The 26,860-nt window shown below is 55.8% G+C and overlaps 3 protein-coding genes across 9 annotated transcripts in view; all 3 read right to left on the bottom strand.

Moving 5' to 3' along the window:
* Nucleotides 1–487: 487 nt before the first annotated feature.
* LOC135461026 (zinc finger protein 239-like) lies at nt 488–2,383 on the bottom strand. Its single transcript, XM_064738013.1, has 2 exons — nt 2,261–2,383; nt 488–2,033 (listed from the first exon to the last, which is right to left on the bottom strand). The coding sequence occupies exon 2, from the start codon at nt 2,017–2,019 to the stop codon at nt 943–945; it is 1,077 nt and encodes a 358-aa protein (XP_064594083.1). The 5' UTR covers nt 2,020–2,033; nt 2,261–2,383; the 3' UTR covers nt 488–942.
* Nucleotides 2,384–7,458: 5,075 nt separating this feature from the next.
* On the bottom strand, nt 7,459–9,271 carry LOC135461027 (zinc finger protein 239-like). The gene is made up of 2 exons (XM_064738014.1): nt 9,146–9,271; nt 7,459–8,918 (listed from the first exon to the last, which is right to left on the bottom strand). Exon 2 carries the CDS (start codon nt 8,902–8,904, stop codon nt 7,912–7,914), a length of 993 nt encoding a protein of 330 aa, XP_064594084.1. The 5' UTR covers nt 8,905–8,918; nt 9,146–9,271; the 3' UTR covers nt 7,459–7,911.
* Nucleotides 9,272–9,656: 385 nt separating this feature from the next.
* SPTBN4 (spectrin beta, non-erythrocytic 4) overlaps nt 9,657–26,860 on the bottom strand; it is a 68,373-nt gene continuing 51,169 nt past the window's right edge. For 5 of the 7 annotated variants that reach the window (XM_064738004.1, XM_064738007.1, XM_064738009.1 and 2 more), the window contains 7 exons: nt 24,832–25,028; nt 23,479–23,879; nt 23,312–23,384; nt 20,532–20,818; nt 16,331–16,504; nt 13,915–13,957; nt 9,657–10,285 (listed from right to left, as the gene is read on the bottom strand). In XM_064738004.1, coding sequence (XP_064594074.1) covers nt 10,139–10,285; nt 13,915–13,957; nt 16,331–16,504; nt 20,532–20,818; nt 23,312–23,384; nt 23,479–23,879; nt 24,832–25,028 — 1,322 coding nt within the window. In that variant the 3' untranslated portion in view covers nt 9,657–10,138. Of the gene's footprint in view, nt 10,286–13,914; nt 13,958–16,330; nt 16,505–17,660; nt 17,773–17,838; nt 18,213–20,531; nt 20,819–23,311; nt 23,385–23,478; nt 23,880–24,831; nt 25,029–26,860 lie in introns of those variants that run through there. The other 2 variants (XM_064738005.1, XR_010443319.1) reach the window with 2 other exon arrangements.

Below are 26,860 nucleotides of genomic sequence, written 5' to 3'. Positions count from 1 at the left end.
TCCAGCTCCTCAGCGTTATCTCCGCCTCCTTCTCCTCTTCCATCCCGCCCCTTCCATCCGTTCTCCTCTTTCTCCCCCCAACCCGCCTTCTTCCCTCCTTCCATCGCTGCTCTCTCTCCGCCTTCATCCTCCCCTTCTTTCTTCCTTAGTCCTGCTCCTCTCCCCCAACCGCTGGAAACGTGAGGGAAAGGGGCAGGAAAGGCGGGAACCATGAGGGAAAGGGGCAGGGAAAGGGCGGGAATCGTGAGGGAAAGGGGGCTGGAAGGGCGGGAACGTGAGGGGAAATGGGGCAGGGAAATGGCGGAACCGTGAGGGAAAAGGGGGCGGGGAAAGGGCGGAACCGTGAGGGAAAGGGGCAGGAAAGGGCGGGAACCGTCAGGGAAAGGGCGGGCTCAGGCCAAGGGCGGCAACTCTGAGGGGACACTCTGGGAGGCGGCACTGTGCAAACAGAACTGTAACCGACTGAACATGAACGGGAGAGAAATCAGTAACTCTGAGAGTTTTATTTCGTATCAAAGACATCCCACACACCCAGCCCAAGATAATCCCCATCCCACCACCCTAACTGAGGTCACGCTTCTCCCAGTCTCCTTCCAGCCCAGTCTTACTCAGGTGGCTGAGAATCGAGTGAGTTTTTTAAGACATTGACATTTTTGAGTTGCGATTGAGCAGTTTTGTTGTAAGATCGAGATGTATTATGTGGGAATTGAGTGGTTTTGAGGTGACAGATCCATCCCTCGTAGATTCTGGAGTGCAAAGAGATGGAGAAAGAAGAAATATTAAGGCCAAACTAAAATTTGAAGCCTCCATGTCTGTTCCCAACCTGAATCACAGAGAAAGTGAGTGACCAGGGCTGTGCCCACAGTGCCTCCTCCAGTGGGGGATGGAGCTGGAGCAGCGCACGAAGCTCTGCCTGCACTCGGGGCACTCACAGGGCTTCCCTTAGTGGTGTCTAAGTTTGTGTTGGGTCAAGTTAGAGCTGTCTGAGAAGCTCTTCCCACACTGGGGACACTCGTAGGGCCTCTCCCCAGTGTGGATGCGCCGGTGGGTGACGAGGGTGGAGTTCTGCCTGAATCCCTTCCCACACTCAGGGCACTGGAAGGGTCTCTCCTCTGTGTGAGTCTGAAAGTGGCAGAAGAGATGGGCGCGGGTGTGAAACCTCTTCCTGCATTTGTCACACTCGAAGGGCCTCTCCCCTGTGTGGCTCCTCTGGTGCTTCTTCCGGGCGGAGCTGTGGCTGAAGCGCATCCCACACTCGGAACACTCGAAAGGCCTTTCCCCAGTGTGGATCCTCTGGTGCTGGATCAGGCCGGAGCTCAATGTGAAGCTCTTCCCACACTCCCCACACACGTAGGGCCGTTCCCCATTGTGGGTCCTTTGGTGCCTGATCAGGTCCGACCTCCATCGGAAGCTCTGCCCACACTCCCCACACTCGTTAGACTTCACCCGAATGTGGGACCTCTGGTGCTGGATCAGGCTGGAGCTCTGGGTGAAGCTCTTCCCACACTCCCCACACTCGTAGGGCACCTCCCCAGGATGGGTCCTCTGGTGCCTGAGCAGATTGCAGCGCTGGCTGAAGCTCTTCCCACACGGCTCACACTCAAAGGGCCTCTCCCCAGTGTGGATCCTCTGGTGCGTGATTAGTACAGAGTTCCTGCTAAAGCTCTTCCCACACTCCCCACACTCATAGGGCCTCTCTCCAGTGTGAATCCTCTGGTGCACGATCAGTTCGCACTTCCACCTGAAGCTCTTCCCACACTCCCCGCACGTGTGGGGCTTCTCCCCATCACGGAGCTGCTCACGGAGCACCAGCTCCGAGCTCTGCCTCCGTCTCCGGCCGCCTTCCCGGCCCAGGCCGGCTCTTTCCCCCTCACATCCCCGCCGGCTGCGTTTGCAGCCCCTCCTCGAGCGGCATCTCCGCGCCTTTTCCTCCCCGTTGCCTTCCTGCGCCGTGGAGCCGCTCAAAACGGCCTCTGCCACCAGCTCCTGCCGCGGGCATTTGTCCTCCCTGCTCTCCATGCTCCGCTCCCGCTCTAGGGGAGGAAGGACAAGGACACGATGGGATTTGCCTCCGTGCCACAGCCGAGGGCAACGAGATCCCCCCAGGCCGTCCCCGGCAGGACGGCACCGCCACCCCCCGATGTCCCCCCGAGGGGCCTTTTCCGCTCAGCCTTGGACTTCTTCATTCTCCAAACATCCCCCCAAAAACCCAACCCAGGCACCCCCGGGATATCAGGGCCGGGCTCCCGTCCCTGCTCACCGGCGCGATGCGGGGGGAGATGATCCCACAGGTGGGGGCTGCGAATTCAGCCTGGGCTCCAGATCGTGGATCCGTCCGCTCAGCCGCGATCCGCCTTTGTCCCTCCTCTTCCTCCCGCTCCTCCTCTTCCATCCCCCCGCCCTCTCCTCAGCGTTATCTCCGCCTCCTTCTCCTCTTCCATCCCGCCCCTTCCATCCCTTCTCCTCCTCCTGCTCCCTAACCCCCCCTTCTTCTCCTCCTTCCATCGCTGCGCTCTCTCCGCCTTCATCCCTCCTCCTCCATCTCCCGCAGCCCTGCTCCTCTCCCCGAACCGGCTGGAACCGTGAGGGGAAAGGGGGCAGGGAAAGGGCGGGAACCGTGAGGGGAAAGGGGGCAGGGAAAGGGCGGGAACCGTGAGGGGAAAGGGGGCAGGGAAAGGGCGGGAACCGTGAGGGGAAAGGGGGCAGGGAAAGGGCGGGAACCGTGAGGGGAAAGGGGGCAGGGAAAGGGCGGGAACCGTGAGGGGAAAGGGGCGGGCTCAGGCCAAGGGCGGCAACTCTGAGGGGACTCTCTGGGAGGCGGCACTCTGCAAACAGAACTGCAACCGACTGAACATGAACGTGAAAGAAAGTTGTACGTCTCAGACTTTTATTTGCTGTCAAATACATCATTCTCTGCCAGCCCATAACAATCCACATCCGTGAGGTTGAGCAGCGCACGAAGCTCTGCCCGCACTCGGGGCACTCACAGGTCATCCCTTCGTGGTGCTTCCATTGGTGTCGAGTCAAGTTAGAGCTCTGTGAGAAGCTCTTCCCACACTGGGGACACTCGTAGGGCCTCTCCCCAGTCTGGATGCGCCGGTGGGTGACGAGGTTGCCGTTACGCTTGAATCCCTTCCAACACTCAGGGCATTGGAAGGGTCTCTCCTCTCTGTGACTCCAATAGTGCCTGAGGAGATGGGTGCTGGTCCGAAACCTCTTCCTGCATTTATCACACTCGAAGGGCCTCTCCCCAGTGTGGATCCTCTGGTGCTCGATCAGTTCGCAGTTCCACCTGAAGCTCTTCCCACACTCCCCACACGTGTGTGGCTTCTCCCCTCACGGAGCTGCTCACGGAGCACCAGATCCAAGTCCCACTGTTCCCGGTTTTTGGGGTCCCAAATTCCCCCAAACTCCCCCAAATTTTGGGGTCCCAGTGTCCATTTTTGGGGTGCCCGTGCCCGTTTTTGGGGCCCCAAGTTTCCCCAATTTCTCGCAAATTTTGGGTTCCCTGTGTCCATTTTTGGGCTCCCTTTGTCCATTTTTGGCTCCGTCCATTCCCGAATTTGGGGTCCCAAATTCCCCCAAATTTCAGGATCCCAGTGCCCATTTTTGGGGTGTCCCGTGCCCGTTTTCGGGGTGTCCCGTACCCTGCTCCAGCGCCAGCCCCAGCGTGACCCGCCCGGTTCTGCGGTGGCTCCAAAGATCGCGATCTTCATCCCCGGTGCCGTGAACCGGACCGAACCGGACCGAACCGGATCAAACCGGGAACGGGATCAAGATCGGGATCTGGGATCGGGATTTGGGATCGGGAGCGAGACTCGAACCGGGACCGCGATCGGGACCGGAACCGAGACTGAAACCGGGATTCGGGATTGGGATCGGGATCGGCACCGGGAGCTCCGCGATGGCTCCGAGGGGTTTGGGGAGGGAACTGGGAGGGACTGGGAGGGACTGGGAGGGACTGGGAGGGAACTGGGAGGGACTGGGCGGGACTGGGAGGGACTGGGAGGGAACTGGGAGGGACTGGGCGGGACTGGGAGGGACTGGAGGGACTGGGAGGGAATGGGCGGGACTGAGAGGGAATGGGCGGGACTGGGAGGGACTGGGAGGGACTGGGCGGGAACTGGGAGGGACTGGGAGGAACTGGGAGGGAATGGGAAGGAACTGGGAGGGACTGGGCGGGACTGGGAGGGAACTGGGCGGGGCGGGGCGGGACGGCCTCAGCTCGCTCGGTTCCGGTGCAGCCGTCCCTGTCGGGATGGTCCCGGTCCATATTTGATCGAGCCCAGTCCATATTTGATCCCAGTCCGTTTGATCCCAGTCCTGATTTAATCCCAGTCCTTATTTGAGCCCAGTCCGTTTGATCCCAGTCCATATTTTATCTCAGTCCATATCTGATCCCAGTCCATATATGATCCCAGTCTAAATAATCTCAGTCCAGTTTATCCCAGTCTGTAGGATCCCAGTCCATTTGATTCCAGTCCATATTTTATCTCAGTCCCTATTTGATCCCAGTCCCTATTTGATCTTAGTCTATATAATCTCCATCCAGTTTATCCCAGTCAGGATTATCGCGGTTCATATTGGATCCCAGTCCATATCTGATCCCAGTTCCTATTTAATCCCAGTCCATATTTGGTCCACTCTCTACAATCCCAGTCCCTATTTGACCCCAGTCCATATTTTATCCCAGTCCAGTTTATCCCAGTCCATTTGATCCCAGTCCATATTTTACCACAGTCCATATTTGATCCCAATCCATATTTAATCCCAGTCCGTATTTGATCCCAGTCTAAATAATCTCAGTCCAGTTTATCCCAGTCTGTAGACCCCAGTCCATTTGATCCCAATATATTTTTGATCCCATTCCATATTTGATCCCAGTCCCTATTTCATCCCAGTCTGTATTTGATCCCAGTCCATATTTGATCCCAGTCCAAAGTTGATCCCAGTCCGGATTTGATCCCAGTCTAAATAATCTCAGTCCAGTTTATCCCAGTCTGTAGGATCCCAGTCCATATTTTATCCCAGTCCGTATTTTATCCCAGTCCAGTTTATCCCAGTCCGATTTATCCCAGTCCATATTTTACCCCAGTCCCTATTTGATCCCAGTCCAGTTTATCCCAGTCTGTGTGGTCCCAATCCATAAGATTCCCAGTCCATATTTGATCCCAGTCTAAATAATCTCAGTCCAGTTTATCCCAGTCTGCACAATCCCAGTCCATATTTGATCCCAGTCCATATTTTACCCCAGTTCCATATTTGATCCCAGTCCTGATTTGATCCCAATCCATATTTTACCCCAGTTCCTATTTGATCCCAGTCCATATTTGATCCAAATCTATTTAATCCCACTCCCTAATTGATCCCAGTCCATATTTGATTCCAAACCATATTTAATCCCAGTCCATATTTGATCCCAGTCCATATTTGATCCCAGGCTATATTTGATCCCAGTCCAAATGATCCCAGTCCTGATTTGATCCCAGTCCATATTTGATCCCAGTCCAAATGATCCCAGCTCCTATTTCATCCCAGTCTGTATTTGATCCCAGGCTATATTTGATCCCAGTCCATATTTGATCCCAGTCTGTATTTGATCCCAGTCCAGTTTATCCCAGTCCGATTTATCCCAGTCCATATTTTACCCCAGTCCCTATTTGATCCCAGTCCAGTTTATCCCAGTCTGTATGGTCCCAATCCATAAGATTCCCAGTCCATATTTGATCCCAGTCTAAATAATCTTAGTCCAGTTTATCCCAGTCTGCACAATCCCAGTCCATATTTGATCCCAGTCCATATTTTACCCCAGTTCCTATTTGATCCCAGTCCATATTTGATCCAAATCTATTTAATCGCACTCCCTAATTGATCCCAGTCCATATTTGATTCCAAACCATATTTAATCCCAGTCCATATTTGATCCCAGTCCAAATGATTCCAGTCCTGATTTGATCCCAGTCCATATTTGATCCCTGTCCCTATTTGATCCCAGTCCAGATTATCCCAGTCTGTATGGTCCCAATCCATAAGATTCCCAGTCCATATTTGATCCCAGTCTAAATAATCTTAGTCCAGTTTATCCCAGTCTGCACAATCCCAGTCCATATTTGATCCCAGTCCATATTTTACCCCAGTTCCATATTTGATCCCAGTCCTGATTTGATCCCAATCCATATTTAATCCCAGTTCCTATTTGATCCCAGTCCATATTTGATCCAAATCTATTTAATCCCACTCCCTAATTGATCCCAGTCCATATTTGATTCCAAACCATATTTAATCCCAGTCCATATTTAATCCCAGTCCATATTTAATCCCAATTCATATTTAATCCCAGTCCCTAATTGATCCCACTCCATATTTAATCCCAGTCCTTATCGCCCTCCACACATTCCAAAAGTCTGGAATTCCAGCTCCCAGCCAGGAAAAGATGTTCCCGACCTTGAAGACAAACGGAGCAAAATCCTACAGAGACATTTCCCTGCCAGCCCTCAGGACTTCAGCTCCGGGGACTGGAAATTAAAATAATAATTGGGAAATAAAATAATTAATATTCAGGGGAGGGTCGGTGGGGACAGAGGGGTCAATTAAATCAGGGCAGGAGTCAATTAAATCAGGCAATGGGTCAATTAAACCAGGCAATGGGTCAATTAAATAAGATCAGGGGTCAATTAAATCAGGCAAGGGGTCAATTAAATCAGGTAATGTATCAATTAAATCAGGCAATGGGTCAATTAAATCAGGGGAGGGGTCAATTAAATCAGGGAAGGGGTCAATTAAATCAGGGCAGGGGTCAATTAAATCAGGGCAGGGGTCAATTAAATCAGGATAGGGTCAATTAAATCAGGCAATGGATCAATTAAATAAGGGCAGAGGTCAATTAAATCAGGCAATGGATCAATTAAATCAGGGGAGGGGTCAATTAAATCAGGGGAGGGGTCAATTAAATCAAGGGAGGGGTCAATTAAATCAGGCAATGGGTCAATTAAATCAGGGCAGGGGTCAATTAAATCAGGGCAGGGGTCAATTAAATCAAGGCAGGGGTCAATTAAATCAAGGCAGGGGTCAATTAAATCAGGCAAGGGGTCAATTAAATCAGGCAAGGGGTCAATTAAATCAGGGGAGGGGTCAATTAAATCAGGCAAGGGGTCAATTAAATCGGGCAATGTGAAATTTAAATCAGGAAATGGGTCAATTAAATCAGGCAAGGGTAAATTAAATCAGGCAATAGGTCAATTAAATCAGATCAGGGGTCAATTAAATCAGGATAGGGGTCAATTAAATCAAGGGAGGGGTCAATTAAATCAGGGCAGGGTCTCTGGTGGTCCCAGGATCAAGGGAGACACTGAGAGAGAAACAGAGCAGGCAAAGAGAGGCAGGAGAGAAAAAGGGACACAAACACAATGAGCTCAGCAGGCGGCACTGTGCAAACAGAACTGCAAGGGACTGAACATGGACAGGAGAGAAATCTGTAACTCTGAGAGTTTTATTTGCTATCAAATACATCCCACACACCCAGCTCCACACAATCCCCACCCCACCACACTAATTGAGATCCCACTACTCTAAACCACAGGCTGGCTGTAGAATCGAGGAAAATTTGTATGGCATGGAGTTTTTCTCAGGAGGGATTCATCATTCTGGGGCAAGAGTGAGCTGTTTTCATTGGGATTTGAGTAGTTTTGCAGTGAAAGATTCATCTCTCTTGGCTTTTGGAGTGCAAAGAGAACGAGAAGAGAAAAAAATTCAGGTAAAATTAAAAGGAGAAGCAGCCAGGTGTGTTCCCAGCATGGATCACAGGGAATGTGAGTGACCAGGGCTGTGCCCACAGTGCCTCCTCCAGTGGGGGATGGAGCTGGAGCAGCGCACGAAGCTCTGCCCGCACTCGGGGCACTCACAGGGCTTCCCTTAGTGGTGCCTCCGTTGGTGTTGGGTCAAGTTAGAGCTCTGTGAGAAGCTCTTCCCACACTGGGGACACTCGTAGGGCCTCTCCCCAGTGTGGATGCGCCGGTGCCTGACGAGGTGGGAGTTGTACTTGAATCCCTTCCCACACTCAGGGCATTGGAAAGGCCTCTCCTCTGTATGAATCCAATAGTGCCTGAGGAGATGGCCGCTGGTCCGAAAACTCGTCCTGCATTTATCACACTCGTAGGGCCTCTCCCCAGTGTGGATGCACTGGTGGGCGATGAGGGTGGAGTTGTGCCTGAATCCCTTCCCACAGTCAGGGCATTGGAAGGGCCTCTCCTCTGTGTGAGTCTGATAGTGCCGGAGGAGATGGCCGCTGGTCCGAAACCTCTTCCTGCATTTATCGCACTCGTAGGGCCTCTCCCCAGTGTGGATGCGCCGGTGAGCGATGAGGTGAGACTTCTGCCTGAATCCCTTCCCACAGTCGGGGCACTGGAAGGGCCTCTCCTCTGTGTGAGTCTGAAAATGGCAGAAGAGATCGGCGCGGGTCCGAAACCTCTTCCTGCATTTGTCACACTCGAAGGGCCTCTCCCCAGTGTGGCTCCTCTGGTGCTTGTTCCGGGCGGAGCTGTAGCTGAAGCGCATCCCACACACGGAACACTCGAAAGGCTTTTCCCCAGTGTGAATCCTCTGGTGCTCGATCAGTCCGGAGTTCCACCTGAAGCTCTTCCCACACTCCCCGCACGTGTGGGGCTTCTCCCCATCACGGAGCTGCTCACGGAGCACCAGCTCCGAGCTCTGCCTCCGTCTCCGGCCGCCTTCCCGGCCCAGGCCGGCTCTTTCCCCCTCACATCCCCGCCGGCTGCGTTTGCAGCCCCTCCTCGTGCGGCATCTCCGCGCCTTTTCCTCCCCGTTGCCTTCCTGCGCCGTGGAGCCGCTCAAAACGGCCTCTTCCACCAGCTCCTGCCGCGGGCATTTGTCCTCCCTGCTCTCCATGCTCCGCTCCCGCTCTGGGGGAGGAAGGACAAGGACACGATGGGATTTGCCTCCGTGCCACAGCCGAGGGCAACGAGATCCCCCCAGGCCGTCCCCGGCAGGACGGCACCGCCACCCCCCGATGTCCCCCCGAGGGGCCTTTTCCGCTCAGCCTTGGACTTCTTCATTCTCCAAACATCCCCCCAAAAACCCAACCCAGGCACCCCCGGGATATCAGGGCCGGGCTCCCGTCCCTGCTCACCGGCGCGATGCGGGGCCGATGATCCCACAGGTGGGGGCTGCGAATTCAGGCCGGGCTCCAGATCGTGGATCCGTCCGCTCAGCCTCGATCCGCCTTTGTCCCTCCTCTTCCTCTTCCTCCCGCTCCTCCTCTTCCATTCCACCTCCTCTTTTTACCCAACCACACCTCCTCCTCCTCCTCCTCCTCCTCCTCCTCCTCCTCCTCTCCCATCCCTCCCCTTTGCCTCCCGCCTCCTCCTCCTCTCTTTCCCCATCTCCTTCTCATCCCTCCCTCCTCATCTTCAATCCCTCCTCACGGAACGGGATGGGACCCCAAAAACCCCCCAGTACTCCCCCAAACCCCGAAGAACTTTACCGGATTTCCCGCCGGACATTCCAACCTCCCCCCAGGATGCCCAAAACTCCCCCAGGACTCCCCAAAATCCCCCCAGGACATCCAACCCCCCCAGGATGCCCCAAACCTTCCCTGGTCTCCTCACCACCTCCCCCAGGACTCCCCAAAACCTCCAGGCCAGTTTTGGGGTGCAGCGGGTGCTTTATTACATTTGTACAACGGCGGCGCTGGGGCCCCCCCGGCTTTCTATGGCTTGTGCTGGGGGAAAAGGGGGGGCCGGGCCCCCAAAATTTGGATTTGGGGGGCTCCAGGACCCCAAAATTGAGGTTTTGGGCAGGCCAGGACTCCAAATTCAGATTTTGGGGTGGCCAGAACCCCAAAGTCGGATTTTGGGGGGAGACCAGGACCCCAAAATTAAGGTTTTGGGGGTGGCCAGGACCACAAAACCACGGTTCAGGGGGTGCTGGGACCCCCAAATTAGAGTTTGGGGCGACCTGGACACCAAAATCGGGGCTCGGGACACCAAACCCAGGGCTCGTGGTGGGGAGGGTGGGACCCCAAAATTTTTTTTTTTTTTTTTTTTTTTTTTTGGCGGGTCCGGGTCCCCAGAATTTGGGGGTTTCGGGGGTCGGTGAGCCCGGAGCGGGGGGTTCGGGGGGTTCATTTCCGCCGGGGCCGGTCGGGGTCGCGCCGGGGGAGCCCCTCGTCGGTGGAGGAGGTGGTGAGGAGCCCCTGGTGCCAGCGGGCCAGCTCGGCGTGCTCCTGAGCGCTGGCGGCCAGCGCCCGCAGCCAGCCCTGCATGTCCTCCTGCGGGGCACACGCGGGGCCGGGCACCCCGGAAACGGCGTCAGGGACCCCGGAAACGGGGTCGGGGACACCGAAAATGGGGTCGGGGACCTCGGAAACGGGGTTGGGGGCCTCGAAAATGGGGTCAGGGATCTCGGAAATGGGGTCAGGGATCGCAGAAACGGGGTCAGGGACCCCGGAAACGGCGTCAGGGACCCCGAAAACGGGGTGGGGGACACCGAAAATGGGGTTGGGGACACCGAAAACTAGGTCAGGGACCCCGGAAACGGGGTTAGGGGCCTCGGAAACGGGGTCGGGGACCTCGGAAACGGGGTTGGGGGCCTCGAAAATGGGGTCAGGATCTCGGAAACGGGGTCAGGGACCCGAAAACGGGGTCGGGGACACCGAAAATGGGGTTGGGACACCGAAAACGGGGTCGGGGACACCGAAAACGGGGTCAGGGACCTCGAAAATGGGGTTGGGGACACCAAAATGGGGTCAGGGACCTCGGAAATGTGGTCAGGGACCTCGGAAATGGGGGTGGGGACCCCGAAAATGGGGTTGGGGGCCTCGAAAATGGGGTTGGGGACACGAAATGGGGTTGGAGACACCAAAGACGGGGTTGGGGACAATGAAAACGGGGTTGGGGACCCGAAAACGGGGTCAGGGATCTCGGAAATGGGGTTGGGGACACCGAAAATGGGGTCAGGGACCTCGGAAATAGGGTTGGGGGCCTCGAAAATGGGGTCAGGGATCTCGGAAATGGGGTCAGGGATTGCAGAAACGGGGTTGGGGACACCGGAAACGGCGTCAGGGACCCCGAAAACGGGGTCGGGGACACCGAAAATGGGGTTGGGGACACCGAAAACGGGGTCAGGGACCCCGAAAATGGGGTTGGGGACACCGAAAACGGGGTCAGGGACCTCGGAAATGGGGTTGGGGGCCTCGAAAATGGGGTTGGGGACCCCGAAAACGGGGTCAGGGATCTCGGAAACGGGGTCAGGGACCCCGGAAACGGGGTCGGGGACACCGAAAATGGGGTCAGGGACCCCGAAAATGGGGTCGGGGACACCGAAAATGGGGTTGGGGACCCCGAAAATGGGGTTGGGGACACCAAAAATGGGGTCAGGGAAACCAAAAATGGGGCCAGGGACCCCAAAAACGGGGTCAGGGACCTCGGAAATGGGGTCAGGGACCCCGAAAATGGGGTTGGGGACACTGAAAATGGGGTTGGGGACCCCGAAAATGGGGTCAGGGATCTCGGAAACGGGGTCAGGGACCCCGAAAACGGGGTCGGGGACACCGAAAATGGGGTTGGGGACACCGAAAACGGGGTCGGGGACACCGAAAACGGGGTCAGGGACCCCGGAAACGGGGTTAGGGGCCTCGAAAATGGGGTTGGGGGCCTCGAAAATGGGGTTGGGGGCCTCGGAAATGGCGTCAGGGATCTCAGATACGGGGTCAGGGACCCCGAAAATGGGGTCAGGGACCTCGGAAATGGGGTTGGGGACACCGAAAATGGGGTTGGGGACCCAGAAAACGGGGTCAGGGACCCCGAAAATGGGGTTGGGGACCCCGAAAATGGGGTCAGGGACCCTGAAAATGGGGTTGGGGACACTGAAAACGGGGTCAGGGACCCCGGAAACGGCGTCAGGGACCCCGGAAACGGGGTCGGGGACACCGAACATGGGGTCGGGGACACAGAAAACGGGTTTGGGGACACCGAAAATGGGGTCAGGGACCCCGAAAATGGGGTTGGGGACACCAAAAACGAGGTCAGGGACCTCGGAAATGGGGTTGGGGGCCTCGGAAATGGCGTCAGGGATCGCAGAAACGGGGTCAGGGACCCCGAAAATGGGGTTGGGGACACCGAAAACGGGGTCAGGGACCCCGAAAACGGGGTCAGGGACCTCGGGAATGGCGTCAAGGATCTCAGAAACGGGGTCAGGGATCTCGGAAACGGGGTCAGGGGTCTCGGAAACGGGGTTGGGGACCCCGAAAATGGGGTTGGGGACACCAAAATGCGGTCGGGGACCCCGAAAACGGGGTCAGGGACCTCGAAAATGGGGTTGCAGCCCTTGGAAATGGGGTTGGGGACACCAAAACGGGGTCAGGGACCCCAAAAACGGCGTCAGGGAGCTTGGAAACGGGGTCAGGGACCCCGAAAATGGGGTTGGGGACACCGAAAATGGCATCAGGGATCTCAGAAATGGGGTCAGGGACCCCGAAAATGGGGTTGGGGACACCAAGAATGGGGCCAGGGACACCAAAATGGGGTCAGGGACCTCGAAAATGGGGTTGGGGACCTCGAAAATGGAGTTGGGGACACGAAATGGGGTTGGAGACACCAAAGATGGGGTTGGGGACAATGAAAATGGGGTTGGGGACACCAAAAATGGGGTTGGGGACACCAAAACGGCATCAGGGATCTCGGAAACGGGGTCAGGGACCCCGAAAACGGGGTTGGGGACACAAAATGGGGTTGGGGACAATGAAAATGGCGTTGGGGACCCATCAAAACCAACATGAGATCACAACCACAAAAACCAACATGAGACCCCAAAACCACCATGCGACCCCCCAAACCAACATGAGACCCCCAAAACCTCATTGAGACCCCCAAACCCACCATGAGACCCCCCAAAACTGCATCAGACACCCCAAAAGCACCACAAGATCCACCAAAACCACCATGAGACCCCCCAAAACCCACAGGAGACCCCCAAAACCCTACAAAGACCCCCAAACCACCATGAGACCCCAAAACCATAATGAGACCCCCCAAAACCACCAGGAGACCCCCAAAACCTCCATGAGACCCCCCCAAACATCCATGAGACCCCAAAACCACCATGAGACCCCCCAAAACCAACGAGACCCCCAAAACCTCCGTGAGACCCCCAGAACCAACGAGACCCCCAAAACCCTCAAAGACCCCCCAAAAACATCCATGAGACCCCTCAAAACCTCCATGAGACCCCAAAACCAACATGAGACCCCCAAAAACCATAATGAGACCCCCCAAAACCAACATGAGACCCCAAAACCCCTCAAAGACCCCCAAAAACATCCATGAGACCCCCCAAAACCTCCATGAGACCCCAAAACCACCATGAGACCCCCCAAAACCAACATGAGACCCCCCCAAAACCAATGAGACCCCCAAAAGCACCATGAGACCCCCAAAAGCACCATGAGAATCCCACAAACCCCTCAAAGACCCCCAAAACCTCCTTGAGACCCCCCAAAACCATAATGAGACCCCCCAAAACCAACATGAGACCCCCAAAACCTCCATGAGACCCCCCAAAACCCTACAAAGACCCCCCAAAACCTCCATGAGACCCCCCAAAACATCCATGAGACCCAAAACCACCATGAGAATCCCACAAAACCCCTCAAAGACCCCCAAAACCCCCATGAGACCCCCAAAACCCTCAAAGCCCCCCCAAAACCAACAGGAGACCCCCAAACCCACCATGAGACCCCAAAACCACCATGAGAATCCCACAAAACCCTCAAAGACCCCCAAAACCCACATGAGACCCCCAAAACCCTCAAAGCCCCCCAAAACCACCATGAGACCCCCCAAACCCACCATGAGACCCCCAAAACCCCCATGAGACCCCCAGAGCCCCCCAAGGCCGCACCTCGTCCTTGGCCTGCAGCAGGAACTCGCTGCCGTCGCCGGTCCTGCGGGACGGGGACAACGTCACCGTGTCCCCCCGGACCTCGGGGCGCCACCGCCACCAAGGCCACCGGGAGACCCCAAAAACGGGGCCGGACACCCCAAAAGGGACATCGGAGACACCAAAATGACATCGGGGACCCCAAAAACGGAGCCGGACACCCCAAAAGGGACATCGGAGACCCCAAAAACGGGGCCGGACACCCCAAAAGGGACATCGGGGACCCCAAAATGACATTGGAGACACCAAAAGTGACATCGGAGACACCAAAAGTGACATCAGGGCCACCAAAATGAACAGGAGACCCCAAAAATGGAGCCAGACACCCCAAAAGTGACATCGGAGACACCAAAATGACATCGGAGACCCCAAAATGACATTGGAGACACCAAAATGACATCAGGGCCACCCAAAATCAACAGGAGACCCCAAAAGTGACATCAGAGGTCTCAAATGACATCAGAAACCCAGAAGTGACATCGGAGACCCCAAAAGCGCCACCAGGAACCCCAAAAGTGACATCGGAGACACCAAAAGTGACATCAGGGCCACCAAAATCAACAGGAGACCCCAAAATGACCTCAGAAACCCCAAAAATGCCACCAGGAACCTCAAAAGTGACATCAGAGCCACCAAAATCAACAGGAGACCCCAAAAATGACATCAGAGGTCTCAAATGACATCAGAAACCCCAGAAGTGACATCAGAGACCCCAAAATTACATCAGGGCCACCAAAATGAATGGGAGACCCCAAAAGTGCCACCAGGAACCCCAAAAGTGACACCAAGAACCCCATAAGTGACATCAGGGACACCAAAATGACATCAGGACCACCAAGGTCAACAGGAGCCCCCAAAAATGGTGCCAGACACCCCAAAAGTGACATCGGAGACACCAAAATGACCTCAGAAACCCCAAAAGTGCCACCAGGAACCCCAAAAGTGACATCGGAGACCCCAAAATGACCTCAGGAACCCCAAAAGTGCCACCAGGAACCCCAAAAGTGACATCGGAGACCCCAAAAGTGACATCAGGGCCACCAAAATCAACAGGAGACCCCAAAATGGCCATCAGAGACCCCAAAAGTGACACCAGAAACCCCAAAATGACATCAGGGCCACCAAAAGTGACATCAGAACCACCCAAATCAACGGGAGACCCCAAAATTGCCATCAGAAACCCCAAAAGTGACACCAGAAACCCCAAAATGACATCAGGGCCACCAAAATCAACAGGAGACCCCAAAAATGACCTCAGAGGTCTCAAATGACATCAGAAACCCCAGAAGTGACATCAGAGACCCCAAAATTACATCAGGGCCACCAAAATGAATGGGAGACCCCAAAAGTGCCACCAGGAACCCCAAAAGTGACACCAAGAACCCCAAAAGTGACATCAGGGACACCAAAATGACATCAGGGCCACCAAGGTCAACAGGAGCCCCCAAAAATGGTGCCAGACACCCCAAAAGTTACATCGGAGGCCCCAAAATGACATCAGAGACCCCACAAGTGACATCAGAGACCCCAAAATGACGTCAGAGACACCAAAAGTGACACCAGAAACCCCAAAAGTGCCACCAGAAACCCCAAAAGTGACACCAGGAACCCCAAAAGTGACATCAGGGCCACCAAAATCAACAGGAGACCCCAAAAATGACCTCAGAAACCCCAAAAGTGCCACCAGGAACCCCAAAAGTGCCACCAGGAACCCCAAAATGACATCAGGGCCACCAAAATGAACATGAGACCCCAAAAGTGCCACCAGGAACCCCAAAAGTGACATCGGAGACCCCAAAAGTGACATCAGGGACACCAAAATGACATCAGGGCCACCAAAAATCAACAGGAGACCCCAAAAGTGACATCAGGAACCCCAAAAGTGCCATTGGAGACCCCAAAAGTGACACCAGGAACCCCAAATTGACACCAAGAACCCCAAAAGTGCCATCAGAAACCCCAAAAGTGACATCAGGGCCACCAAAATCAACAGGACACCCCAAAATGACATCAGAGACCCCAAAAGTGACACCAAGAACCCCAAAAGTGACATCAGAGACCCCAAAAGTGACATCAGGGCCACCAAAATGACCTCAGAAACCCCAAAAGTGCCACCAGGAACCCCAAAAGTGACACCAAGAACCCCAAAAGTGCCACCAGGAACCCCAAAAGTGCCACCAGGAACCCCAAAATGACATCAGGGCCACCAAAATGAACATGAGACCCCAAAAGTGACACCAGGAACCCCAAAAGTGACATCAGAGACCCCAAAAGTGACATCAGGGCCACCAAAATGACCTCAGAAACCCCAAAAGTGCCACCAGGAACCCCAAAAGTGCCACCAGGAACCCCGAACCCGAGCAAGGCCAGGACCCACTTGAGCTTGAAGACGTTCTTCTTCTTCTTGTAGTCGCTGGCCACCTCGCTGGTGGCGCGGTGGAGGCTCAGCAGGGGCTCCCCCCCGTGCGTGGCCCCCGACGCCGGGCCCTTGGCGTCCTTGTAGAAGCCCAGGTCACCCTTGGCCAGCACGCAGTAGAGGTTCACCCAGGACCTGCTCGTGGTGGGACCCCACATTGTGGTGGGTGCTCTCCATTGATGGACACGAAACCCCTGGAGAAACCTCAGCTCTTGGTGGAACCCCATCACTGATGGAACCCCAACCCTTGGTGAACCTCTCCATTGATGGACACCAAACCCCTGGAGAAACCTCAGCCCTTGGTGGGACCCCATCATTGATGGACACCAAACCCCTGGAGAAACCTCAGCTCTTGGTGGAACCCCATCATTGATGGAACCCCAACCCTTGGAGAAACCTCAGCTCTTGGTGGAACCCCATAATTGATGGACACCAAACCTTGGTGGACCCCAACCCTTGGTGGAACCCATCATTGATGGACACCAAACCCTTGGAGAAACCCCAACCCTTGGTGGATCCCATCATTGATGGACCCCCATCCCTCCTTGTAGAAGCCCAGGTCACCCTTGGCCAGCACGCAGTAGAGGTTCACCCAGGACCTGCTCGTGGTGGGACATGGGGTGACCACAAACCAGGGTTTGGGGAAAACGGAGATTTGGTGGAACCCCAAACTGTGGTGGGTGCTCTCCATTGATGGACATGAAACCCCTGGAGAAACCTCAACCCTTGGTGGGACCCCAACCCTTGGTGAACTTCTCCATTGATGGACACCAAACCCCTGGAGAAACCTCAACCCTTGGTGGAACCCATCATTGATGGAACCCCAACCCTTGGTGGAACCCCATCATTGATGGACACCAAACCTTGGTGGAACCCCAACCCTTGGTGGACCCCATCATTGATGGAACCCCAACCCTTGGAGAAACCTCAACCCTTGGTGAACCCCATCATTGATGGACACCAAACCCTTGGTGAACCTCTCCATTGATGGACACCAAACCCCTGGAGAAACCCAACCCTTGGTGGAACCCCATCATTGATGGACCCCCATCCCTCCTTGTAGAAGCCCAGGTCACCCTTGGCCAGCACGCAGTAGAGGTTCACCCAGGACCTGCTCGTGGTGGGACATGGGGTGACCACAAACCAGGGTTTGGGGAAAATGGAGATTTGGTGGAACCCCAAATTGTGGTGGGTGCTCTCCAGAGATGGACACCAAACCCTTGGAGAAACCTCAACCCTTGGTGGAACCCCATCATTGATGGAACCCCAACCCTTGGTGGAACCCATCATTGATGGACCCCAACCCTTGGTGGAACCCCATCATTGATGGACACCAAACCCCTGGAGAAACCTCAGCCCTTGGTGGATCCCATCATTGATGGACACCAAACCCCTGGAGAAACCTCAGCCCTTGGTGGGACCCCATCACTGATGGAACCCAACCCTTGTGAACCCATCATCGATGGAACCTCAACCCTTGGTGGGACCCCATCACTGATGGAACCCCAACCCTTGGTGAACCTCTCCATTGATGGACATCAAACACTTGGAGAAACCCATCATTGATTGACACCAAACCCCTGGAGAAACCTCAATCCTTGGTGGAACCCATCACTGATGGAACCCCAACCCTTGGTGAACCCCATCATTGATGGACACCAAACCCTTGGTGGAACCCCATCATTGATGGACACCAAACCCTTGGTGAACCTCTCCATTGATGGACACCAAACCCCTGGAGAAACCCAACCCTTGGTGGATCCCATCATTGATGGACCCCCATCCCTCCTTGTAGAAGCCCAGGTCACCCTTGGCCAGCACGCAGTAGAGGTTCACCCAGGACCTGCTCGTGGTGGGACCCCACATTGTGGTGGGTGCTCTCCATTGATGGACACGAAACCCCTGGAGAAACCTCAGCCCTTGGTGGAACCCCATCATTGATGGAACCCCAACCTTGGTGGAACCCCATCATTGATGGACACCAAACCCTTGGAGAAACCTCAACCCTTGGTGGAACCCCATCATTGATGGAACCCCAACCCTTGGTGGGCATCTTCATGGATGGAACCCCAACCCTTGGTGGAACCCCATCATTGATGCACACCAAACCCTTGGAGAAACCTCAACCCTTGGTGGAACCCATCATTGATGGAACCCCAACCCTTGGTGGACCCCAACGCTTGGAGAACCTCAGTTCTTGATTAACCCCTTCCACTGATGACCCCCAACCCTTGGTGAACCCCAACCCTTGGTGAACCCACAACTCTTGATGGATCCCAACCCTTGATGAACCCCCAACCATTGATGAACCCAACCCTGATGAACCCCAACCCTTGGAGAACCCCAAATTGGTGGACCACTGTTGAACCCCAACCCTTGGAGAACCCCAACTCTTGGAGAATCCCTAACTCTTGTGAACCCAACCCTTGATTAACCCTTCCTTGATGAACCCCAACCCCTGGAAAAACCCTCAACTCTTGATGAACCCCAATCTTGGCCAATGCCCAACTCTCGATGAACCCCTTCCATTGATGAACCTCAACCCTTGGTGAACCCAACCTTGATGAACCTCAACCCTTGATGAACCCCCAACCTCTGGTGAACCCCAACCCTTGATGAACTCAACCCTTGATGAAACCCCCAACCTTGGTGAACCCCAACCTTGATGAACCCCAACCCTTGGAGAACCCCCAACCCTGATGAACCCCCAACCCTGGTGAACCCACTCTTGATGAACCCCAACCATTGATGAACCCCCAAACCATTGAGAACCCCAACCCTTGGAGAACCCCAACCATTGATGAACCCCTTCCACTGATGAACCTCACCTTTGGCCAATGCCCAACTCTCGATGAAACCCTTCCATTGATGAACCCCAACTCTTGATGAACCCAACCCTTGATGACCCCCAACCTTGGAGAACCCCAACTCTCGATGAACCCTTCCATTGATGAACCTCAACCCTTGATGAACCCCAAGCCTTGATGAACCCCCAACTCTCGATGAACCCCCAACCCTTGATGAACCCCTTCCACTGATGAACCCCAACCCCTTGGAGAACCCCAACCATTGATGAACCCTCCACTGATGAACCTCAACCCTTGGCCAATGCCCAACTCTCGATGAAACCCTTCCATTGATGAACCCCAACCCCTGGTGAACCCCAACCCTTGGAGCACCCCCAACTCTCGATGAACCCCTTCCATTGATGAACCCCAACCCTTGATGAACCCCAACCCTTGATGAACCCCAACCCTTGATGAACCCCAACCCTTGATGAACCCCAACCCTTGGTCAATGCCCAACCCTTGATGAACCCCTTCCATTGATGAACCCCAACCCCTGGTGAACCCCAACCCTTGATGAACCTCAACCCTTGATGATCCCCTTCCATTGATGAACCCCAACCCTTGGAGAATCCTCAACTCTTGATGAACCCCAACCCTTGGAGAACCCCCAACTCTCGATGAACCCCAACTCCTAGAGAACCTCCAGCTCTTGATGAACCCCAACCCTTGATGAACCCCTTCCACTGATGAACCCCAACCCTTGGAGAACCCCCAACCATTGATGAACCCCTTCCACTGATGAACCTCAAGCCTTGGCCAATGCCCAACTCTCGATGAAACCCTTCCATTGATGAACCCCCAACCCTTGGAGAACCCCCAACTCTTGATGAACCCCTTCCATTGATGAACCCCAACCCTTGATGAACCCCCAACCCTTGGAGAACCCCCAACTCTCGATGAACCCCTTCCATTGATGAACCCCAACCCTTGATGAACCCCAACCCTTGATGAACCCCAACCCTTGGTCAATGCCCAACCCTTGGTCAATGCCCAACCCTTGATGAACCCCTTCCATTGATGAACCCCAACCCCTGGTGAACCCCAACCCTTGATGAACCCCAACCATTGATGAACCCCAACCCTTGGAGAACCCCCAACCCTTGATGAACCCCAACCCTTGATGAACCCCCAACCTCTGGTGAACCCCAACTCTTGATGAACCCCCAACCCTTGGAGCACCCCCAACTCTCGATGAACCCCTTCCATTGATGAACCCCTTCCATTGATGAACCCCAACCCTTGGAGAACCCCCAACCACTGATGAACCCCTTCCATTGCTGCCCCCACCCCTTGGCCAACGCCCGGCCCCAGACCTGTTGGACGCCTTCTTGCCGGCGCCGTCGAGCTCGTGCTTGCGCAGCAGGAAGCCCTCGTGCGCCACGCTGTGCGCGGGCGGCGGCGGCGGCGGCGGCGCGCTGCCCTGGGCCGGCGCCGAGCGCGAGCGCCGCGGCTCCGCCGGGCCCTGCGCCGAGTCCCGGGGGCGCGGGCGGCGCCGTGGCTTCGGCCGGTCCCGGGCACGGGGACGCTCCGGGCGCGGCGTCCGCTCGGGGAGAGACTCAGGGCCGGCGGGGAGACGGGCGGGGGAGTCGCGGTCACGGGGCTGGGGACAGTGGGGACAGTGAGGGACAGTGGGGACAGTGAGGGACAGTGAGGGAGATATGGAGGGGACAGTGAGGGGACAGTGAGGGACAGTGAGGGGACAGCGGGGACAGTGAGAGAGCTCTAGGGGACAGCAGGGACAGTGAGGGACAGTGAGAGAGCTCCAGGGGACAGTGAGGGGACAGTGAGGGGACAGTGAGGGGACAGTGAGAGAGCTCCAGGGACAGTGAGGGACAGAGAGGGACAGTGAGGGGACAGTGAGAGAGCTCCAGGGGACAGTGAGGGGACAGTGAGGGACAGTGAGGGACAGTGAGGGACAGTGGGGGACAATGAGGGGACAGTGAGGGACAGTGAGGGGACAGTGAGGGCAGTGAGGGGACAATGAGGGGACAGTGAGGGACAGTGAGGGGACAGTGAGGGGACAGTGAGGGACAGTGAGGGGACAGTGAGGGGACAGTGAGGGACAATGAGGGGACAGTGAGGGACAGTGAGGGGACAGCAGGGACAGTGAGGGACAGCAGGGACAGTGAGGGGACAGTGAGAGAGCTCCAGGGACAGCAGGGACAGTGAGGGCACGGGGACGCTCCGGGCGCGGCGTCCGCTCGGGGAGAGACTCGGGGCCGGCGGGGAGGCGGGCGGGGGAGTCGCGGTCACGGGGCTGAGGATGGTGAGGGACAGTGAGGGACAGTGGGACACAGGGACAGTGAGGGACAGCAGGGACAGTGAGGGACAGTGAGGGACAGTGAGGGACAGTGAGGGGACAGTGAGGGGACAGTGAGGGACAGTGAGAGAGCTCCAGGGGACAGCAGGGACAGTGAGGGACACGGGGACGCTCCGGGCGCGATGTCCGCTCGGGGAGAGACTCGGGGCCGGCGGGGAGACGGGCGGGGGAGTCGCGGTCACGGGGCTGGGGACAGTGGGGACAGTGAGGGGACAGCAGGGACAGTGAGGGACAGTGAGGGACAGGGGACAGTGAGGGGACAGTGAGGGACAGTGAGGGACAGTGAGGGGACAGTGAGAGAGCTCCAGGGGACAGTGAGGGGACAGTGGGGACAGTGAGGGGACAGTGGGGGACAGTGAGGGGACAGTGAGGGGACAGTGGGGGACAATGAGGGGACAGCAGGGACAGTGAGGGGACAGTGAGGGACAGTGAGGGACAGTGAGGGACAGTGAGAGAGCTCCAGGGACAGCAGGGACAGTGAGGGACAGTGAGGACAGTGGGGACAATGAGGGGACAATGAGGGACAGTGAGGGACAGTGAGGGACAGTGAGAGAGCTCCAGGGGACAGTGAGGGACAGTGAGGGACAGTGAGAGAGCTCCAGGGGACAGTGAGGGGACAGTGAGGGACAGTGAGGGGACAGCAGGGACAGTGAGGGGACAGCAGGGACAGTGAGGGGACAGCAGGGACAGTGAGAGAGCTCCAGGGGACAGCAGGGACAGAGAGGGACAGAGAGGGGACAGTGAGGGGACAGTGAGAGAGCTCCAGGGGACAGTGAGGGGACAGTGAGGGGACAGCAGGGACAGTGAGGGGACAGTGAGGGGACAGCAGGGACAGTGAGGGACACGGGGACGCTCCGGGCGCGGCGTCCGCTCGGGGAGAGACTCGGGGCCGGCGGGGAGACGGGCGGGGGAGTCGCGGTCACGGGGCTGGGGACAGTGGGGACAGTGAGGGGACAGCGAGGGACAGTGAGGGACAGTGAGAGAGCTCCAGGGGACAGTGAGGGGACAGTGAGGGGACAGCAGGGACAGTGAGAGAGCTCCAGGGGACAGTGAGGGGACACTCAGGTGACACTCAGGGGACAGTGAGGGACAGTGAGGGAGATATGGAGGGGACAGTGAGGGGACAGTGAGGGACAGCAGGGACAGTGAGGGACAGTGAGGGGACAGTGAGAGAGCTCCAGGGGACAGTGAGGGACAGTGAGGGGACAGCAGGGAGCTCCAGGGGACAGTGAGGGACAGTGAGGGACAGTGAGGGGACAGCAGGGACAGTGGGGACAGTGAGGGACAGCAGGGACAGTGAGGGACAGTGAGAGAGCTCCAGGGACAGCAGGGACAGTGAGGGGACAGTGAGGGACAGCAGGGACAGTGAGGGACAGTGAGAGAGCTCCAGGGGACAGCAGGGACAGTGAGGGGACAGCAGGGACAGTGAGGGGACACTCAGGGATCTCCAGGGGACAGTGAGGGACAGTGAGAGAGCTCCAGGGGACAGTGGGGGACAGTGGGGGACAGTGAGGGGACACTCAGGTGACACTCAGGGGACAGTGAGGGAGCTCCAGGGGTGCGCTGAGGGGACACTGGGAGGTCTCCAGTGGACATGGAGGGAACATTGAGGGGACATCCAGGGGGACACGAAGACGACACTGAAGGGACGTCCAGGGGGACATGGAGGGGACAATGAGGGATCTCCAGGGGGACATGGAAGGAACACCAAGGGACACCAAGAGGAATCCTTGGGGCCACCAAAGGGTCACCAAGGTGACCCCACGGACTCACCGAAGCCGGCACGGGGCCGCCCGCCTCCTTCTCCTGCAGCTGCTCCACGATGTCGGCCAGGGTGGCTTTGCTGCTGGAGGACATTTGGAGATGGGGTGGCGTCACCTCAGCCCCGTCCCCTCCCCGCCGTGTCCCCGCCGTGTCCCCCTCGATGTCCCCGCGCTCACCCGCCGCCCTTGCCGTCGTGCCGCGGCAGCTCCGGCTCGCTGGACTCCTGCCGCTCCAGCCGGCGCTCCCGGCGCTCCCGGCGCCGCTCCGGCCGCCCCTCGCCCGCCTCCTCCGCCTTGGCGGCCGCCGGCGGCTCCGCGGTGACGGCGGTGACAGCGGTGACGGCGGTGACGGCGGTGACGGTGGCCGGCGGTGGCTCGGTGGCCGCTGCGTCGGCGGCCGGCGGCTGGACGCGGTCCAGCTTGGGCTGGAGGCGCTCCGGCCGCAGCTCGTGCCGGACGTAGGCGACGCGCGGCTCCGGCCGCCGGGGCTCCGCGGCGCCCGGGGGCTCCACGGGGAATTTGCGGGTGAGGAGCGGCGTGGGCGGCTGCTTGTTCTGCTCAGCCTTGAGCTTCTCGATCTGCGCCGTGCCGTGCGGTGGGGATGGAGATGGAGATGGGGATGGGGATGAGATGGAGATGGGATGGAGGTGATGGAGATTATGAAGATGGAGATAGGGATGAGATGGAGATGGTGGAGATGGAGATGGAGATGGGGATGGGATGGAGATGGGATGGAGGTGATGGAGATTATGGGGATGGAGATAGGGATGAGATGGAGATGAAGATGGGGATGGGGATGAGATGGAGATGGGATGGAGATGAGATGGAGATGGGGATGGAGATGGGGATGAGATGGGGATGGAGATTATGGAGATGGGGATGAGATGGAGATGGTGGAGATGGGGATGGGGATGAGATGGAGATGATGGAGATGATGGAGATGGAGATGGAGATAGGATGGAGATAGAGATGGAGATGGAGATGATGGAGATGGGGAGAGATGGAGATGATGGAGATGGGGATGAGATGGAGATGGAGATGATGGAGATGGGGATGATAGAGATGGGGATAGAGATAGAATGGAGATGGAGATGGAGGTGTTGGAGATGGAGGTGATGGAGATGGAGATTATGAAGATGGGATGAGTGGAGATGGAGATGATGGAGATGGAATGAGGATGGAGTAATGATGATAGAATGGATGAGATGGAGATGAAAGGAGATGGGAATTGAGATGTAAGATGGGATGAGATGGAGATAGAGATGATGGATGGAATGGAGATGGAATAGGATGAGATGGAAGAGATGATGAGATGGGGATAGATGAGAGATGAGATGGATGGTGGATGTGGAAGAGATGGAATGATGGGAGATGTGACAGGATGGAGATGAAGAATGAATGAGTGAAGAAGAGGACAAATCCAGGCCATGGAAACCCCAACAGAGACAGGAACGGGACGAAGACCAAGGTCAGACGAGGAGATGGCTCTGCAGAGCCCCCAGCCGTCCCACCCCGGCCGTGTCCCCGTACCGTGGTGAGGCGCCGCAGCGAGCTGAACCTCTCCTCCCAGGCGGCCGCCGCCTTGCGGAAGGCCTCGTGCCGCCGGATCAGCTGCTCCACCTCGTCCACGCTGCTGCCCAGCTCCTGGCTCTTGAGCAGCGGCTCCTGCGCCGTCAGCCACGCGTCGGCCACCACGGCCTCCTGCGCGAACTGGTGCACCTCGCGCACTGCGGCACAGCCGGGGCCGCCGTCACCGCCGCGGGCTCACCCATCGTCCGGTGGCCCTCATCGTTTGGTGGCACCCATAGTCTGGTGTTCCTCATAGTTTGGTGTTCCCCGTAATTTGGTGTCACCCATACTCTGGTGTCTCCCATAATTTTGTGTTCTTCATAGTCTGGTGTCTCCATATTTGATGTCACCCATACTCTGGTGTCTCCCATAATTTGTGTTCTCATAGTTTGGTGTCCCCATAATTGATTCACCCATACTCTGGTGTCTCCCATAATTTGTGTCACCCAAGTCTGGTGTTCCTCATAGTTTGTGTTCCCGTAATTTGGTGTCACCCATGCTCTGGTGTCTCCCTGTTTGGTGCACCATACTCTGGTGTCCCCAAAATTGGTGTTCCGTATTTGGTGTCACCCATACTCCGTGTCTCCCATATTTGGTGTCACCCATACTCTGGTGTTCCTATATTTGGTGTCACCTACTCTGGTTCCTCACATAATTTTGTGTTCTTATGTTTGGTGTCTCCCATAATTTGATGTCACCCATACTCCGGTGTCTCCCATAATTTGGTGTCACCCATACTCTGGTGTCTCCCATAGTCTGGTGTTCCCCATAATTTGGTGTCACCCATAGTCTGGTGTTCCTCATAGTTGGGTGTTCCCCGTAATTTGGTGTCACCCATACTCTGGTGTCTCCTATAGTTTGGTGTCACCCATACTCTGGTGTCTCCCATAGTCTGGTGTTCCCCATAATTTGGTGTTCCTCATAGTTTGGTGTTCCCCGTAATTTACTGTCACCCATACTCCGGTGTCTCCCATAATTTGGTGTCACCCATACTCTGGTGTCTCCCATAATTTTGTGTTCCTCATAGTTTGGTGTCTCCCATAATTTGATGTCACCCATACTCTGGTGTCTCCCATAATTTGGTGTCACCCATAGTCTGGTGTTCCTCATAGTTTGGTGTTCCCCGTAATTTGGTGTCACCCATACTCTGGTGTCTCCTATAGTTTGGTGTCACCCATACTCTGGTGTTCCCCATAATTTGGTGTTCCCCGTAATTTGGTGTCACCCATACTCTGGTGTCTCCCATAATTTGGTGTCACCCATACTCTGGTGTCTCCCATAATTTTGTGTTCTTCATAGTTTGGTGTCTCCCATAATTTGATGTCACCCATACTCTGGTGTCTCCCATAATTTGGTGTCACCCATACTCTGGTGTCTCCCATAGTTTGGTGCTCCCCATAATTTCATGTTCCTCATAATTTGATGTTCCCCATAATTTGGTGATCCCCATAATTTCATGTTCCTCATAGTTTGGTGTTACCCGTAATTTGATATTCTTCATAATTTAGTGTTCCCCATAATTTAGTGATCCCTGTAATTTTGTGTTCCTCATACTTTGGTGATTCCCATAATTTGGTGCTCCCCATAATTTGGTGATCCCCATAATTTGGTGTTCCTCATAATTTGGTGTTCCCTGTAATTTCATGTTCCTCATAATTTGATGATGCCCGTAATTTCATGTTCTTCATAATTTGGTGTTCTTCATAATTTGGTGCTCCCCATAATTTCGTGTTCCTCATAATTTGATGTTCTTTGTAATTTGGTGATCCTCATAATTTGGTGTTCCCCATAATTTGGTGATCCCTGTAATTTCATGTTCCTCATAATTTGGTAATCCCCATAATATGATGTTCTTCATAGTTTGGTGTTCCCCGTAATTTCGTGTTCCCCATAATTTGGTGTCACCCATACTCTGGTGTCTCCCATAATTTGGTGTTCCCCGAAATTTGATATTCTTCATAATTTGGTGTTCCCCATAATTTAGTGATTC

The sequence above is a fragment of the Zonotrichia leucophrys genome, unplaced genomic scaffold (assembly GCF_028769735.1).
Source record: "Zonotrichia leucophrys gambelii isolate GWCS_2022_RI unplaced genomic scaffold, RI_Zleu_2.0 Scaffold_152_111051, whole genome shotgun sequence".
Taxonomy (NCBI): domain Eukaryota; kingdom Metazoa; phylum Chordata; class Aves; order Passeriformes; family Passerellidae; genus Zonotrichia; species Zonotrichia leucophrys.
This window is presented reverse-complemented; position numbering and strand designations above follow the sequence as displayed.